The sequence below is a fragment of the Gavialis gangeticus genome, unplaced genomic scaffold, assembly GCF_001723915.1.
Source record: "Gavialis gangeticus isolate Ggan-Ray unplaced genomic scaffold, GavGan_comp1, whole genome shotgun sequence".
NCBI classification, from domain to species: domain Eukaryota; kingdom Metazoa; phylum Chordata; order Crocodylia; family Gavialidae; genus Gavialis; species Gavialis gangeticus.
Window position 1 is genome coordinate 43,408,409 of NW_017729033.1, and position 16,661 is coordinate 43,425,069.

General features: G+C 44.2%; 1 protein-coding gene across 1 annotated transcript in view; it reads left to right on the forward strand.

The window, feature by feature from the left end:
• Positions 1-16,661, forward strand: part of LOC109303625 (cytosolic beta-glucosidase-like) — a 154,714-nt gene that overhangs the window by 112,870 nt on the left and 25,183 nt on the right. The window contains 1 exon segment of the mRNA XM_019525824.1: positions 9,440-9,463. Coding sequence (XP_019381369.1) covers positions 9,440-9,463 — 24 coding nt within the window.

Genomic DNA, 16,661 nt, shown 5'->3' on the forward strand with positions numbered 1-16,661 from the left:
CTCGAGCAAGACCCAGGATGTCATCCTCACACTGTACTTGGCCTTGGTGTGGCCGCGGATGCAGTACTGCATCCAATTCTGGGCTCAACAATTTAGGAAGGACGTGGAGAAGCTTGAAAGAGTTCAGAGAAGATCCAAGCACATGATCAGAGGGCAAGAGAACAGGCCTTATGAAGAGAGACTGCGAGCTATAGGACTCTTCAGCCTGGAGAAGCGCAGGCTCAGGGGTGACTTGGTGGCAGCCTATAAGTACACAAGAGGTATGCATCAGGATCTGGGGGAATGCCTGTTCACCAGTGCACCCCAGGGGATGACAAGGTCCAACATTCACAAGCTCCTGCAAGGCCATTTTAGACTGGACATAAAGGAAAAAAAAAAAAAAAACTTTACTGTCTGAGCCCCCAAGGCCTGGAACAGACTCCCCCCAGAGGTGGTGCAAGCACCTACTCTGGATGCTTTCAAGAAACATTTGGATGTCTATCTTGCTGCAAACCTTTGACCCCAGCTGACTTCCTGCCCTTGAGCAGGGGGCTGGGCTCACTGATCTTACAAAGTCCCTTCCAGCCCTAATGTCTATGAAATCTGTGAAGAGCAATGACATGTGTAGCAGAACACTGAGGTATGCCTCCTCCTTTAAGGGAACTAGCAGCCTATGAGGCTGCTTGCAGGTGGTACAGGGGCCTAATGAGAAGCTCACCTGACTGGAAGAGGGCTCAGGCTGGAGCTACATAAGCCCAGAGCCTAAGTGAGGTAGGCAGTCTCTCCCTGGCAGCCACAAAGTTTCCTGGCAGCAGGACAGCTGGGCTCCTGAATGGACTGGAGTTTCTATAAACAATCCTACAGACCTGGGAACAGAGGAAGGTTACCTGGGCAGAGGTTTATAGGCAAAAGCCTTTGTTTTATTTTGAACCCACAGAGGGTCCATTGGCCCACAAAAGGGCTGAGCCAGTCCAGAGAGCCCACAGGCCCGGAGTGGGGCTGGTGTGTGGGACCGGGAGCCTGGGAGCCCACACTGGGGCAGTGTGTGGGATCAGGGTCCTGGGAGCCCAGGACAAGACTGTGTAAAGGCCCAAGGGGGCCAATTGTGTGAATAGGAAACATCATAGAGAGTGTACACCTGAGAGGCTTGAGACATGGTGTAGGGGAAGTACAGAGCCATGCAAGAAGCCCTTAAGTCAGCACGGAGGTGGAAAAGGATCTGGGAGTCATTACTGACTCCAAGATGAACATGAGTCGGCAATGTGGGGAGGCGGCTAGGAAGGCCAACTGCACCTTGTCGTGCATCCACAGATGTATCTCGAGCAGGTCCAAGGAGGTGATCCTCCCCCTCTGTGCGGCACTGGTCAGGCCGCAGCTGGAGTACTGCATCCAGTTCTGGGCGCCGCACTTTAAGAGGGATGTGGACAGCATGGAGAGGGTCCAGAGGAGGGCCACTTGTATGATCAAGGGACAGCAGGGTAGGTCCTATGAGGAAAGGTTGCGGGACCTGAACCTGTTCAGCCTTCAAAAGAGAAGGCTGAGGGGGGATCTTGTGGCCTGTTATAAACTGGTTAGGGGGGATCAGCAGGCGCTGGGGGAGTCCCTGTTCCCCCGAGCGCCGCAAGGAGTGACCAGGAACAATGGTCACAAGCTGGCGGAGGGAAGGTTTAAGTTGGACATCAGGAGGCGCTACTTCACGGTCAGGGCGGCTAGGGTCTGGAACCAGCTTCCAAGTGAGGTGGTGCAGGCTCCCACCCTGGGGGTTTTTAAGAGGAGGTTGGATGACCACCTTACTGGGGTCATTTGACCGCAGTGCTCTTCCTGCCATGGCAGGGGGTCGGACTAGATGATCTGCTCAGGTCCCTTCCAACCCTAGAAACTATGAAACTATGAAGTCCACAGGTGCCTGGCAGGGTACAGATGGGCTGAGAGGGTCTGCTAGCCTAGGAGTTCAAGACTGTGACTGAGTACAGTCAGGAGAGACCCAGTGGGGATTGATGCAGGCTCAGGCTCATGCAGAGCCCACAGGGAGCCTTCCTTTTATAACCTTCATTAAGTGCAAGATATGGCAGGCAAGATTCAAGAGAAGGGCTGCAGCTGAGCCTCAACCAGGCTGAGCACGTCACAGCTGCTCCCATGGTGGCAGACTTGCTGCAACATAATATGCCTCCTTAGCAGGGCTTTTGATACAGTCTCCCATAACATTTTTGCAGGCAAACTAAGGAAGTACAAGCTAGATGAATGGACTGTAAGATAGAAAACTGGCTGGATCATTATTACGCTTAGAGGGTGGTAATCAATGGCTTGATGCCTAGGTTGCAGTGGAGTGTCCCAGGAGTTGGTCCCATGGGCGACTGGTGCCACCTTAGTCATGTGCTGACTGGGAAGGGGGTCCCCCCATGGCCGATTCTGCCAACTGGCTGCAGCCGCTTCTGGGGGCAAGTGCCAATTGATTGCTGCAGTTGCTACCAGAAGCAGCTGCAATGATCACAGCGATCGGCCGGCACTTGCAGGGGGGGCACCATTGCTCCTGCCTTCCCTCCCTGCCCATTGGGTAGGCAGTGAGTGTGGCTGGTCAGGGGGTACACTGGCGCTCTCAGGAGGTGTGTGCGCATCCCCATGCACCCCATATGCATTGCCACTGGTTGGTCCTGATTCCAGTTTGTTCAATATATTCATCAATGACCTGGAAGACCGGATGGAGTGCACCCCACAGCAAGTTTGCAGATTAAACCAAGCTGGTGGGAGTAATAGATATGCTGGAGAGTGGGGCTAGGATTCAGAGAGACCTAGACAAATTGGAGGCTTGGATCAAAATAAATCTCTTGAGGTTCAAAAAGGACAAGTGCAAAGTCCTGCACTTATGATGAAACAATCCTACGCACCAGTACAGGCTGGCGGCTGACTTGCTGGGCAGCAGCTCTGCAGAAGAGGACCTGGGGGTAACAGTGGACAATAAGCTGAATATGACCCAACAATATGCCCTTGTGAATAAGTCTAATGGCATACTGGGCTACATTTTTAGGAGCCTTGGCAGCAGATTGAAGGAAGTAATTCTTCCCTTCTGTTCAGCACTGGGGAGGCCACATGTGGAGTACTGTGTCCAATTTTGGGCACCCCAATACAGAAAGGATGTAGAGAAACTGGAGAGAATCCAGTGGAGGGCAATGAAAATGGTTAGGGGACTGGGCACATGACTTACAAGAAAAGGCTAAGAGAACTGGGCTTATTTAGTCTGGAGAAGAGAAGGTGGATGGTGGATTTAATAGCAGCCTTCAACTACCTGAAGGGTGGTAGTAGGCTGCTATTACTAAAGATGAAGGAGCTAGACTGTTCTCAATTGTGGCAGATAACAGAATAAGGAGCCGTGGTCTCAAGTTGCAGCAAGGGAAGTTTAGATTAGGAAAAACTCTCTCATGAGGAGGGTAGTAAAGCACTGGAACAGGTTACCCAGAGAGGTTGTTAAATCTCTACCTTTGGAGGATTTTAAGACCTGACTAGACAAAGCCTGGGGTGGGAAGATATATATAGTTAGGGATAATCCTGCTTTGAGTGGGGGGTTGGACTAAATGACCTCCTGAGGTTCCTTCCAACCTTAATTTCCTATGATTCTTATTAATGATTGATTTAAAAAAAAAGAAATGACCTATTAACCCTCTGAATTGTACACTTTGCTAACATATGCTACCTTATTTTCCTCCTTCAATTTCCTCCATGTTCTGTACCAGTTTATTGCGTAGAAAGCCTCAGTTCTACAAAGGCATGGGTAATGTTTTCAAAATTGCCCGTTTTCAGGGTACCTGCAGACATTCCATTTAGATCCATCTAACTAAGCTAAGCAGGTGAACTAACTTATACTGGGAATTCATTAGCCTGATCTATCAAACATCTGCATGCATTCAGAGTGCAGCCCTGGAACTGGGAAAGCCTTGCCACTCCACCCTGGGCTGCACTCTTCCTATTATGTACCCATGGACGTCCAAGTCACACTGACATTCTCTGAGCCCTATGGCCTAAATTATTTAGGTAGTTTTGAAAATTTGACACAGGTTGCTAAGACAAGGACTACCATTGTCTGTATGGCACCTTGCACAATGGAGTCATGTTCCTGATTGCTGCTCCTTGGCTTTATAAATAAAAAAAGGAATTTGAAACCCATATCAATGAACTTTCCCTATTGCCTTGCTGGCTGGATAGCTTTAATATGAAAGCAAGCTAAATGTTATTTTAGCAGTCCTGAGCTAATACCATATTTTGCTTATGATGCAATATCCAGCATTCCCAGCAGATTTTAAATCTTTTAAATTTATTTAAATATAAACATTACTAAAGATTCCCATACAAAAGCGCTAAGTTCCCTGACAATAACACAGAGTAACCCCTCTGTAGCAGCATAGAAATAATCATACAAAAACATGTTGACTTAGACAATTAATGTTTACAAGTAAGAGAAAAAAAAATGTATTTCCTTCTAGACCCTCAAGTTTTCCTCCAAACCTGGTCAAATAAAAAGCTTTCTTAGTTTACCCAGAAGACTCCAGAATCCAGAGGTTTCAGAGAAAAATATAGTGACAGCCTCTCCCTTTTCCCTCCTCCTTCCACATCTCATTTGTGTGCCAGTCAGGGAGTGACAGAGGTGGTCTCAGGTCAGCTTTAAAGCTGTGGTAACTCAAAACCAACTCCTTAAACTCCATGGGATCACAACAGAAGCCATCTAAGAGCACTGAATTGTTATGTAGCTCTTGCAAGACACTCTGCCTGTTGAGGGAATGCTGTGCTCTGCATTGGTTGCCATATCTATACAGGTGTAAGGTGTAGAGAGCACTGCTTTGGAGTTCACACAGGCCTTGATGATAATACAGAATCCCCATCCAAAAAGGAAAAGGTTTACATTGATGGCCAAATGCAAATAATGAAAAGCCAAATTGTGTCTTAGGGCATTGTCACGGAGTGGGGCCTAGGAGCGGCTGTGATCCCGCTAGCGCCCCCTGCCGTGCCAATTAGGCGATCCAGCACCCCCTTATTCTCGCCCGCCATGTCTTTGATCTTATATAAAATTTAATATGGGAGGCTGCCTTTGATCTCCTAGTATCTATGGGTGACTTGGTGCACCGCCAGCCTTATGGGCCATGCATGCCTCCTACCTCCCCTTTAGCACGCCCCAAGCCTCACAGTTATTCCGGATGGTTTTTTTGCGTCTCCGATCTATGCCCTCTCCGGGCCTTTATCCACGCGCCCTGCCTTCTCCGGGCTCCTGTTCACGCGCTCTTCTCCTCCTGGCCCTGACCCGCACGTCCGCCCCTCTCCAGGCTTCACTCGCGTGCCTGCCCCTCTCCGGGACTCTTAACTGCGCGCTCGCCCTTCCCCGGGGCGTCTATATAAAACCGGTGCCGCTCCAATCTTATACTAGCCCTCCCCGGGCTTCGCTCTCGCACCCTTGCCCTCGCTGGGGCCTGTGTCCGCGCCTCTCGCACCCGTGGCTCTCTCCGAGCCTGCACACCAGCCCTGTCTCGGGCTTTCACCGGCACCGGGGCTCAGGTGGCACGCAGCCATGCCTGGCCCCCTGACCCTTCTTGGGGTCCTATGCCCTCACTGGGCTGAGTACTGCCCTCTTGGGCTGGGGTCTCAACCCCACACCACACCAGTGCCAAGCCACCATGCCTTCAGGCACTGCTCTGTGCCCCAAACAGGGCACCCAGGAACCCCCAGACTACTGGGGAGCTCCTGTGAGGCCTCCTCACACCCCTACAGCCTCACCTGGTCCTCCAGTGATATACACAACAGAACCATAAGCCAGCCAGCTGTAACAAAACCATAAGCCTATCAGCTATATCAAAACAATAAGCCTACCGGCTACAACATAAAGTCCAGGCCCACCTGGCTCTCTTGCCAAAGCTTCCCGCTCAGGCTTCTGTTCACCCTTACCATCATGCAACCCTCTGGGTGCTCAGGCTGCACTGCTCAGCTTAACTCTCCTGCAGAGCTCCTACACCTCAGACTGCCAGAAGGGAGCTGCTCACCAGGCTCCGGCCTGGCTGTTTATAAGGGCCCGGCCCTGCCCCCTTCTGGTCACCTGACCAGCCTGGTTTCTCTAGCAACCAGCACCTGAGCTGCCCTGGCAAAAATCAGCAGAGGCCCTAATCCCTACTTAGGCACGGGGCACCCGAGTGCCCCCGTGACAGGCATTTATAGATGTGCTCTGGGAGGGAGGATGGTGCTTTAATTATCACAGCTCCAAGAGTCACGCTAATTAAAAGTGCCTGGAGCATCAGTGTCCCTGTGCTGAAAAATGGCAGTGGGGCACTTTGAACTAAAGCTCATCAATTGAACTTTAGTTTAAAGTGCCCTGCCACCATTTTTCATTGCAAGGACACTGATACATGTGACTCTGGAGCCTGCTGGAGCGCAGTAATTACCATGCTCCAGCAGCCTTGATTAATCAAGATTAATCAAGTCTACTCCTGACACGCTTTAATTACAGCGCATCTGAGCAGCCTCCCTGCACATGTATAGGAGCTCTGTGCTTTTATTTAATTGAGTCTGGGACTTTGAAACCTTTAATGGAAGTGTAATATTTTTTTAGGAGAAAAAATATATAACATGATTATTAGCATGATTATAACATGATCTTATTAACATGATTATTTATCAGATTGTCTTTTCAGGGTCAGGGTTATCAAGAGTTCAGCTCCTAAACTAAGGCCAACTTTCTGACAGTGAACCTTCCATTCATAATCCTTAAATGAAAGGATCATTATTACAAGTAACGAACAGTTCTCTGTTATCACTATTCTGTTCTGAATAGTGGGGCCTCTATGAACATGTAAATAGGAGTTGTTAGGTGCTGAGGACTTTTGAAAATAGTTATATTTAGTGTACAGCTATGAGGCAACATATAACTCTATGGACAGGGGAAAAAATGAGTTTTTTTTTAAACTAAAGTAACAACATATTTTTTAAAGTAACAAAACATGAACAAAAATAATTTTTCTATAACTTTTTCAGGAGTTTCAGAGTATTCTAACAAGATCATTAATAATATGCTAGTGAATAGGATTCTGCCCATGCTCACACTGTATCAGTTTGATTTACACCTCAACCTTTAGAAGACTAAAGTGGTTGGAGTTCTGAAAACATCACTGAAGTTTTTGACAACTAAGCACCATTTTGCTTCAAAACATTTGGATACCAAGTTAAATTGTGAATCACTATTAATGAGCCTTATGTTATTGTTGTAGATGGATATGAGAGAAGCATTGTGGCTCCATTTATAGTATAACCTGGCAGCTCATAATATAATGCTCCTACTAAAGTCTGGTACAGTTATGACTTGTTATTCAGATTGAAGCAACATGCTCTAAACTCAGTTTGGGCAGATCCAGTAGATTCCACCTGTATTGCAGATCAAGAAGCTACTAAAAGTTATCTGGCCTTTACCTTGGGTTGGTTTGCCAATATGGTATTTAGTGACAGTCACTATTCAGCTGTCATGAAGTCCCAGGTCTCTGCTATAAGTTCAAAGTAAGGCTGCCTATCCTCAAGGCTTCCAGAATCTACTGAGGAAAAAAGACTATAATCAAGGGCACTTCTGACTTCTTTGCCATTAATTTATTATACTGCTTGCAAAATAAAACACCAAGAAAAGCCACACAGTAAGCCAAGTGTTTCTGGGGACCAAGAAGCTGAACAGACAATGGATCCTTCCTGGCTTGTTGCCACTGGGACTGTATGGCTGGCTGTAGTACCATGGGTTTTACGCAGACTCCTGAAATATGTCAACGTACGGTGTAGGACTCATGATCCTTTGCACATTGTTAGCTATTGATTGCCAAAACAAGGAGTTTGTGTAGTGCAGTTTGGGCAATTTAGTTATGGCAAGACACCCAGATGCTGTAGCAATGAGTGACTACTGTACCAGACACACTGTACCAGAGTGACTTTGTATACCTTGTTTTGCTTTTGCATCCCGTCTTCTAGGAAAGTTGAAGACTGGGGGTGCTTTTATATTTGATAACTCAGATTGAGCTTATTTTAGCATTTGAAATGACACACATGCTCTATCAGCTATTGGACTCTAGAGATGATCTTTCTGATGCCAGCAGTCAGGCTTTCCTGGCATGCATCTTACTGCTGGCAATGGGACATATTGCAACTGCCAGTACCAAGGGGTTAAAGAGCAGTGACAGTAAGCAGATGCTAATGCAGAAAAGATATTTTAGTATTCTCATTAAAATAAGTCATTTCTCTGCCTTCATGGATATTTGCACAGTTTTGCTTTCCCATTGTTAGTTATAAAAGGTCAGCTCATGGAAAATTAAGTTAATAGGGTCAGTGCAATTTGATGAAAACTAGTTTTAGGTTGCAGCTTAGAGAAGATAGAGGGTAATGCACCTGATTTTATGGGCTTTCTTACATCTGTTCAAAATAAAACTTCTGCTCTCTTGTTCTAGGATACTTATAATAACTCTCTAATTTACATCACTGAGAATGGGTTTTCCCAAAGTGACCCTGCTCCACTTGATGACACTCAATGTTGGGAGTATTTCAGGCTGACTTTATAGGAGATTTTAAAAGGTACAATTTAAAATGATGAAAGATCAATTGTGCAAACTTAATATAATTTTCCTTTGTGCCCATTTGCATTCAGCAATGACCAATGATTCTTGAAGTTAAAACTCATGTAAATCAGAATAAAGTGATGTGATTAGGAAAAAAAATGTTTAGCAGAAAGAAAAGCAAGTAGGTTTTCATCCTGCTTCACCATCTTGGAATGGAATGAAATGAAAATGTTCAGCACTTTGGTTTTTTGTAACTTTCTCCCTTGTTCAATATATCTTGATAAACTGTGGCCTTCTGCCAATTGGTCATGGTTGGAGTTATGCTGTAGCCAAAATGGTCTATAGCAAGTATTTTTGTGTATGATATCTTTTATAGGATGGCACTTGGTACCAGAAAGCTCTCTACATCTCTCCCAAGTGTACAGTTGGTCTAATAAAAGACATCACCCACAAAACTCCTGGTCCCTCACTTTTGTCAAATGATATTTTTATGGACTGCCTGATATAAAAAAAATAAGAATGGAACTTCATAATCCCCAGAGTTTAGGTTCACGTTTTCTCAAGTGAAAGAGTACCCACAGCTATGGCCCAGTTCTTAAAAAGTGCTTGCTGTTCTGCAGTTCTTATGGCACAAAATGGGAATTGCTGGGTGCTCAGTCTGTTTGAAAACCGGGCACTGATGTCTGAGATGTTTGTTGTTACAAGAGGTTAAGTCTGGTTTAAGGAAAACTGAACCTAGTGAGCTCCATCCAGTGTGTCTGTGTTCCCCAGTAACATTTATCTCAGGGTACAGGTGACACATCATTTCAGTCCAGCTTGAACCTTTAGGGCTAGATTCTCAAAAGTGATTAGTGCTGTGGAAGCTCTACTCCTAGTAAAACAAATGGGATTTTTACCATTAGCTCTTATGAAAATTCATTTAAGAAGTGATTTTAACCCATGAGGTGAAGTTTTTCTTATATATCAGATTAGAACTGAATTTTAAAATGCAGTTTCTTTTATGACATCTAATCTTCCTATTTATCATAAATGATCACAAACATATAAATATCGTTATTGAATATTAGTAATTTGGCAACACTTAACCTTTTTATTTTGATTGCCTTTTTTTCTCTTGCCACTTATGTATTCTTTTCCCTGTGTGAGCTTTGAATGACAAACCGTATTAGGAAAGATTAAGAGACCTGGGACTGTTTCTCCTGGGGAAGAGAAGATGAGGGGGGACTTGATAGCTGTCTATAACTACATAAGGAGTAAATACTGGGAGCTGGGAGAAAAACTGTTCACTAGGGCACCGTAGGTGAGGACGGGGAACAATCGCCGTAAACTATTAGAGTTTGGTTTCAGGTTGAATGTAAGGAAGAACTTCTTTACGGTAAGGGTGACCAGAGTCTGGAATAGCCTTTCCGAGGAGGTGGTGCAGTGCCCAACCTTGGAAGTCTTCAAGAGGAGACTGGACATACACTTTGCTGGGATCACTTGATCTCAGCAGTATTCCTGCTCAGAGCAGGGTGGTTGGATTTGATTATCTTTTTAGGTCCCTTCCAGCCCTTAATTTCTATTATTCTATGAAAAATTCCTGTTTTACTGTCCTACCCTTACCTGCTCACTCCAGGTGCTAGTTTGGCCTCACTTTTGTGTATCAGAGAGATTGAACAAGGTTTTCTTTGAATCATTTGGAGTGGGTGTAAAGAGGCATAGTGATAGCATGCATTTCTTAGAAAGTTCCAGCTGAATGAGGTAGGGCCTGTCATTCATTACAGTTCCAGTCCAGCAGGCAGAGCTCATATTGGCTCTCTCCATCATCTACAGACTCACCAGTGACTTCCCTATTTATTGGAAGACTGTCGTCCTCATATTGGGGGACTGCTGATGTTGATTAAACCAACTAAGCCCTTAAACACTTGTGTGGACTCACTAATGTCTATGGAACTATTTGCAAGCTTAGTCATACGTATAGGCTTAAGGGAAGTGGTAGGTTACTATCTGGATGTTTTTTGTAGTGCAAGCACAAGAATCCCCAGTCTTGTTGAAGCCTCTGTGTAGTACAGCTATACAAATATTAAATACAGAGGTGTGACAACAGCACTGCATCATGGGTAGCAGCACCACACAAGCAGCAGTGACTGCCAGTAGCTGCATGGCTGGCTAACAGTGGCAGCAGCTGCTATTTTTGTGCTCCCAAACCGGCACATGGGGATGGTGCCTTTATCACCCCTTGTAAAAGGGAGCCCTAGCCCTGTGATGGAGAGAAGAGTGCCAGGTGTGGGAAAGCAGCAAGGCTACTTTAATGCTAGTGCTTTTGTAGCCCAAGGGAAAGGGCTGGCAGCCTACAGGGGGCAAATAGATTGGCAGCATCTGGGCCAAGCTGGCAGGAGGCCTGGTCAGCTGATTGCAGGGGAAGGGTTAACTGCGATTTAGACCCTTCCTCAAGGCGGAGGCCAGAGGACTAGCCCTGCAGCAGAGAAAGATGGAGCCCTTGAGGCAGACAAGAATGAATACAAGCCACAGAGTGAGACTGAGGCCTTAGAGGAGGAGACCCTAATGGCTGGAAGGGAGTGAGTGCACCCCTGGGGATAGTGTATATTAACCGGGGGGGCCCTGGTTCACCGAGTGTTACCAATAAGTGAACATACACACATACGAAAAAAAGAGAGAAAAGAAAAGAAAAAAGCAACCCCGTCTTGGGTCAACATAAACAGTCCTTGAAGGGCTCCTGCTCCCCTGGGCCAATATAAACAGTCCCCAGTTCTCTAGGCTTACCCACTCCCCAGGCCTTTCCCTGGATTTACATCAGTAGTCCCCAGTCGTCCCAGTGCAGCTACTCCCCAGGACTCCCCTGAGTTAATATAAACAGTCCCCAGCCTTCTAGGTACACTCAATCCTTTCTTGTCATTAGGATCTCCATCTCAGTCCTTTTCTGCTGTAGGGCTGGTGCCCTGGCCTCTGCCTTGAGGAAGGGTTTAAATCCAAGTTAACCTCTTCCCTGCAGCCAGCTAACCAGACCTCCTGCCAGCTTGGCCCAGGTGCTGCCAATCCCCCTGCAGGCTGCCAACCCTCTCTCTTGGGCTACAAAAGCCTTAGCCTTAAAGTGTCCCTGTTGCTTTCCCCCACTTGGGCCTCTTCTCTCCATAACAGGGCCAGGGTTCCCTGTTACACCCCTCTCCCCTTCCCAGTTATGCTACTAGTTAAATAAAAAGGTTTACATTTTCCTTTCAAAGTAATCTACAAGAAAGGAAAACCAATGTCGTTATACCCATGGCATTCCCTTCCCAAGGCACTGAGTCACCAGTTTCTTATATTCACCCATTAATTGCTGATCTAGGAATGAACAATCTAGTTCAGGTGCTCAGCTTGGATGCACTGTATACGCAGCATTTTTTGCTGCTGTGCCAAGGTATCTACTATATTCAACAGTTAAATGCTCATCCATTTGTTAAATGCTACTTGAAGCAAAACACTTAATTGTTCTTTGAGTCTAGCTTCTCTACAACATCCTCCTGCCTTTTGAGCTTACATTTCCAAATGATTAATATGGGTCCATTCATGCAATGAACTTCCTGTGGGCACAGGGGTCTTTCTGAATTTTACTGCAGGATCTGGGGCTAACCTTCAGAAACTCTATTTTATCTCTTCATGATATAATGGGAACACATGAAAGCAGGGAAGTAAATATCCTTAACAAAGGCAACCCAGTCTGGAATTTTCTGAATTGTTGTTGTTGCTACATTGAGAAAGGACATAGAAAAATGCAAAGTAGGAGAAATAAAAATATCCAAGAATTAAAAAACAGTCAGAGAGATGGAAAAAGCTAAATTTACATACTCTCTAGGAGACGATGTGTGATTATGAGTTATAAAAATATTCTAGATATTTACAGAAATGGAAGCAAAGACAATATTTAGGGCCTGATTCATCTGTCCTACATTTGCTTTAAGTACTTGATGCTTAAATTATACTAATGTCCCATTTAAGGTCACTTTCCAGTGGCAAAAAAGAATAGTATAAATGACAGTTAGATCCTTGCACTCTGAGAATATAGTAGAACAAAGGGCACCGTGCCATTTTAACTGAGGTTGCAACCAGCTAATTTTGAACATATTACAATATAGTTGAAGCATAAGGATAGTTTGGTCAGTGGAGTAGGTCTTGTAAGTAATCATTGCAAATGTTTAAAAATGTAGATGGATTCAACTTATTTCTACAAATATCTTAAGAGTCTTTTTGTGCTCTCAAACTGGCAGATGGCATATTAAGAGCGCCATCCTTCAATAGGACATGTGCTCCTAAGTCACTTAGGGAGTTCTGAAAATCCCACCTGTTGTGACTAGTGTAGCAAAGAGATGGTACACAAATGGTTAAAACTCAGGTGCCTTCTATGATTATTATAATACTGGTAGATGTCTGAGTATGGGAAGGTATGGGACCCCCTACATGTGCAAAATAAAAATTCTAAACATTTTTAAATAAACATGCTTCTGCTTATTTCTATTAATAGCACCAACCAATATTTTCAAAAGCGACTGGTGATTTTAGGTGTCTCCACTTTTTGAGTGATCACCGTGAAGCATCTTTAAGTGACTTGATTTTTACAAATAGCTGTATGCCTGTGATCTCAAATACTTCAATGTATCTTGGATTTTTCAGCCAAGAGCCAAGGCTCTCCAGATCACTAAAACTTGGCCCTGAAACCTAAATTGTAAGTATTTGAGGGCAGAGGAAACTTTTTTTTCCTTTCTTTCAGCTATCAGCACAATAGGATGCTTGTTTGTATAGCAATCAATACAATAGGATGCTGATCATAATACAAATTATAATAAAACTCACTGGATAACTACCTTCTGCTTCATTTTTACATATGCTTGTAAATTTAGTCACAGTAAATGGAGACTTTTCCTTTTTTGTTCCAAGCATGGATCAATCAGATTAGGAAAAGTAATATAAATATGGACTGTCAAATGCAGCAGCCAATTCTACAAATATAACATGTTATAGATAGAATGCACATACACAAGAGGGTTTTTTAAAGGGGGCATACTTGCCTTTGTATTTTCCTGTACTCTCTGAATAGATAAAAGCATACATAATTTAACAGAATACATGTATTTATTACCTGTACAACATCATAGGCAGACATGGTGTTTAAATAAATGAAACTGATGATTTCTTACACCAAGAAGCTTAAGAATAAAGTCAGATGCAGTGCAGGAAGAGATGACTTAACAAAACATGGACCAGGTGTATGTGGAGGCCATGGATTACATCAGTGAAAGATTCAGAAGTGCCTCTTACTTTTGAGCTTTGTTTCTTTTTGGTCTTTAATTGAGAATGATGTCTAGCATGAAGATCCGGGTATAAAGTATCAGTGAAAGGCTGAACAATTGACTTTGAAACAGAGGAGGGTAATTGTGTGGTGCATTGAGTTTGAAGTATTCTCCAGATATGGAATGATGTAAGGGAGTCAAGAGATAAAACATTGAGCTAAACTTGGAAAATGTGGTACAGAGGACATAGAAAACAACAGAAGATGAGATGTGCTGTTAGGTTTCAAAGATGTAAACAGGAAAAGAGATGAGAGAGAACAGAAAAGTTGAGATTGATGTGTAGAAAGGTAAAGAGGAGAGAAAAATTACCAAGGTTTTAACAGTAAAGCTAGTGAGAGAGAGACAGAAATTTGGAAAACATCAGAGAGGCCTAGGGAAAGAGAAGGTACAGCAGTATCTAGATGCAATATGAAAAAGAAATAAACCTATGTGACAGGTATGATAGTGAAACTGTCAGTAGTGAATTAGAAGTGGGTGTGAGTATGAGTGGGAAAAATAGGAATCATAGAAAATAAGGGATGAAAGGGACCTCAGGAGGCCATCTAGTCCAACCCCTGCTCAAAGCAGGACCATCCCCAATTATATCTTCCCACCCCAGGCTTTGTCTAGTCGGATCTTAAAATCCTCCAAAAGCAGAGATTTCACAGCCTCTCTGGGTAACCTGTTCCAGTGCTTTACTACCATCCTTATAAGAAAGTTTTTCCTAACTTAAACTTCCCTTGCTGCAACTTGAGACCATTGCTCCTTATTCTGTTATCTGCCACCACTGATAACAGTGTATGCCATCTTGAGCGTGACTGGGGAGCTGGAAACCTCATATAAAAACCATATGCAAAGGGTTACTGTCTGGCATGAGGAGGTACACTGGTACAGGCTGGGAACTGACTGGCTAAGCAGCGGGGGATTATTCCTCTCTATTAAGCGCTGGTGATAACACATCTGGAGTACTGTCTGGTTTTGGGCCCCCCACTACAGAAAGGTTGTGGACAAGTTGGAGAGAGTCCAGCAGAGGACAACAAAAATGGTTAGGGGGCTAGACATACAGTTATGAGAAGAGGTTGAGGGAGGTGGGCTTATTTAGTCTGGAGAAGAGAAAATTTGAGGGGGGGATTTAATGTCAGCCATCTACCACCTGAAGGCTAGTTCCAAAGAGGATGGACCTAGGCTGTTCTCAATGGTGGCCGATGACAGAACAAAGAGCAATGCTCTCAAGTTGCAGCAAGGGAAGTTTAGGTTAGATATTGGGAAAAAAATTCTCATGAGGAGGGTAGTAAAACACTGGAACATGTTACCCACAAAGGTTATAGAAGCTCCATCTTTGGACATTTTTAAGACCTGGCTACACAAAGCCTTGACTGGGGTTCTAGAGTTGGGGATGGACCCGCTTTGAGCAGGGGGATTGGACTAGATGACCTCCAGAGGTCCCTTCCAACCCTAATTTTCTATGATTTTGTGATGATTCTATGACAGGGGCGGGCAATTATTTTGGGTAGAGGGCTGCTTACTCAGTTTTGGCAAGCCATTGAGGGCCACATTACAGGCAGCCAGGGCAGATAAATATTAATTTACTAAATTTTTTAGGAGCCCTGCAGGCCATATAGAATGGCCTGGTGGGCCACATCCAGCCCCAGGGCCACATTATACCCACCCCTGTTCTATGAGGTCAGGCTGAGGGAGAAAATGAAAATTTGGTTTTCTCAGAGCTTTCATGTGATACTTGGAAGTCTGCATGTAGATGAGGTTACCCACAGGTAGGGTTAAGAAGGACTTGGGGCAGAGGAAGAATGTCTAATGACCCTCTGAAAAAGGCCTGAAAGAAGCAAAAAGAGAATGTGATATGCAGATTCACAAGTGAAAGGAGGGGAGTAGTGAAGAAAGGGAGTAAATAGGCACCACTAAAGGCAAATGATAGAGGAGAACAGTGAAATTATCCATTACACTGGCTGGGAGTAGGTTATATCTTGGTAATGAGAGAGAGAAAGAACTGGTAGTTAGAGTCTGAACTGAGATGAAAGAGAATGTGTAATAGTAAATTTTCAAGAGAGTGGTAAATTCAGATAATTAAAACAGTTATTAGGCAAACGGTAGAATTAAAAGCATTAAGAAAATCACCTTAAATTATTTGTCCATGTCTGAACTGGTATTTTGGGTTAGGGAGAAGGTTTATTTCTTTTTGTTTCTTGTTTTGTTTATTTTTTGAAGACTTGTAAAAGTTATAATCTGGCACACTTCTGTAAATTTGCACTTTGACATGTTCCCTGTCCTTATGAAATAACTATTTAATCACTGTTATAGATGTATGTTTGACTGTCTATGCTGCATTTCTGTGCACACAAAAGCAGCAAGGCTCTTCTAGTGCAATGCTGTTGTCCATGAAAATATGATTTATTGTTAAATTAAATATAGATGTCATAATCTGGGCCCCTAAGGTCATCTATAAGCTTGAATGTTATTGAGGAGGATGCAGCAACATCTCCGTTTCTTCATTACTGATGACAAAAATGCCTCTATGAATAGAATACAACAATGCAGGCATCTTAAGGAGTATTCTGGGATGTACTGTCCCTGGCATAATATTGCCACATGACATTTTCAACAACTATAAATACACTGACTGCATTATGGTATAAAAGTTAAGAAGCTCTGCAGTGGTCACTGCAGAACTATTAAAATCAAGCTGGAACAGTTATGGGTATTGTGAAGGATCCATTGTCTACCCCCTTCCCCCCCCCCCCAAACCACTTTTTTTGGAAAGTTGGCGACAAAAAAAAAACTGCCCGTCTGTTTTTTTTTGGGTTAA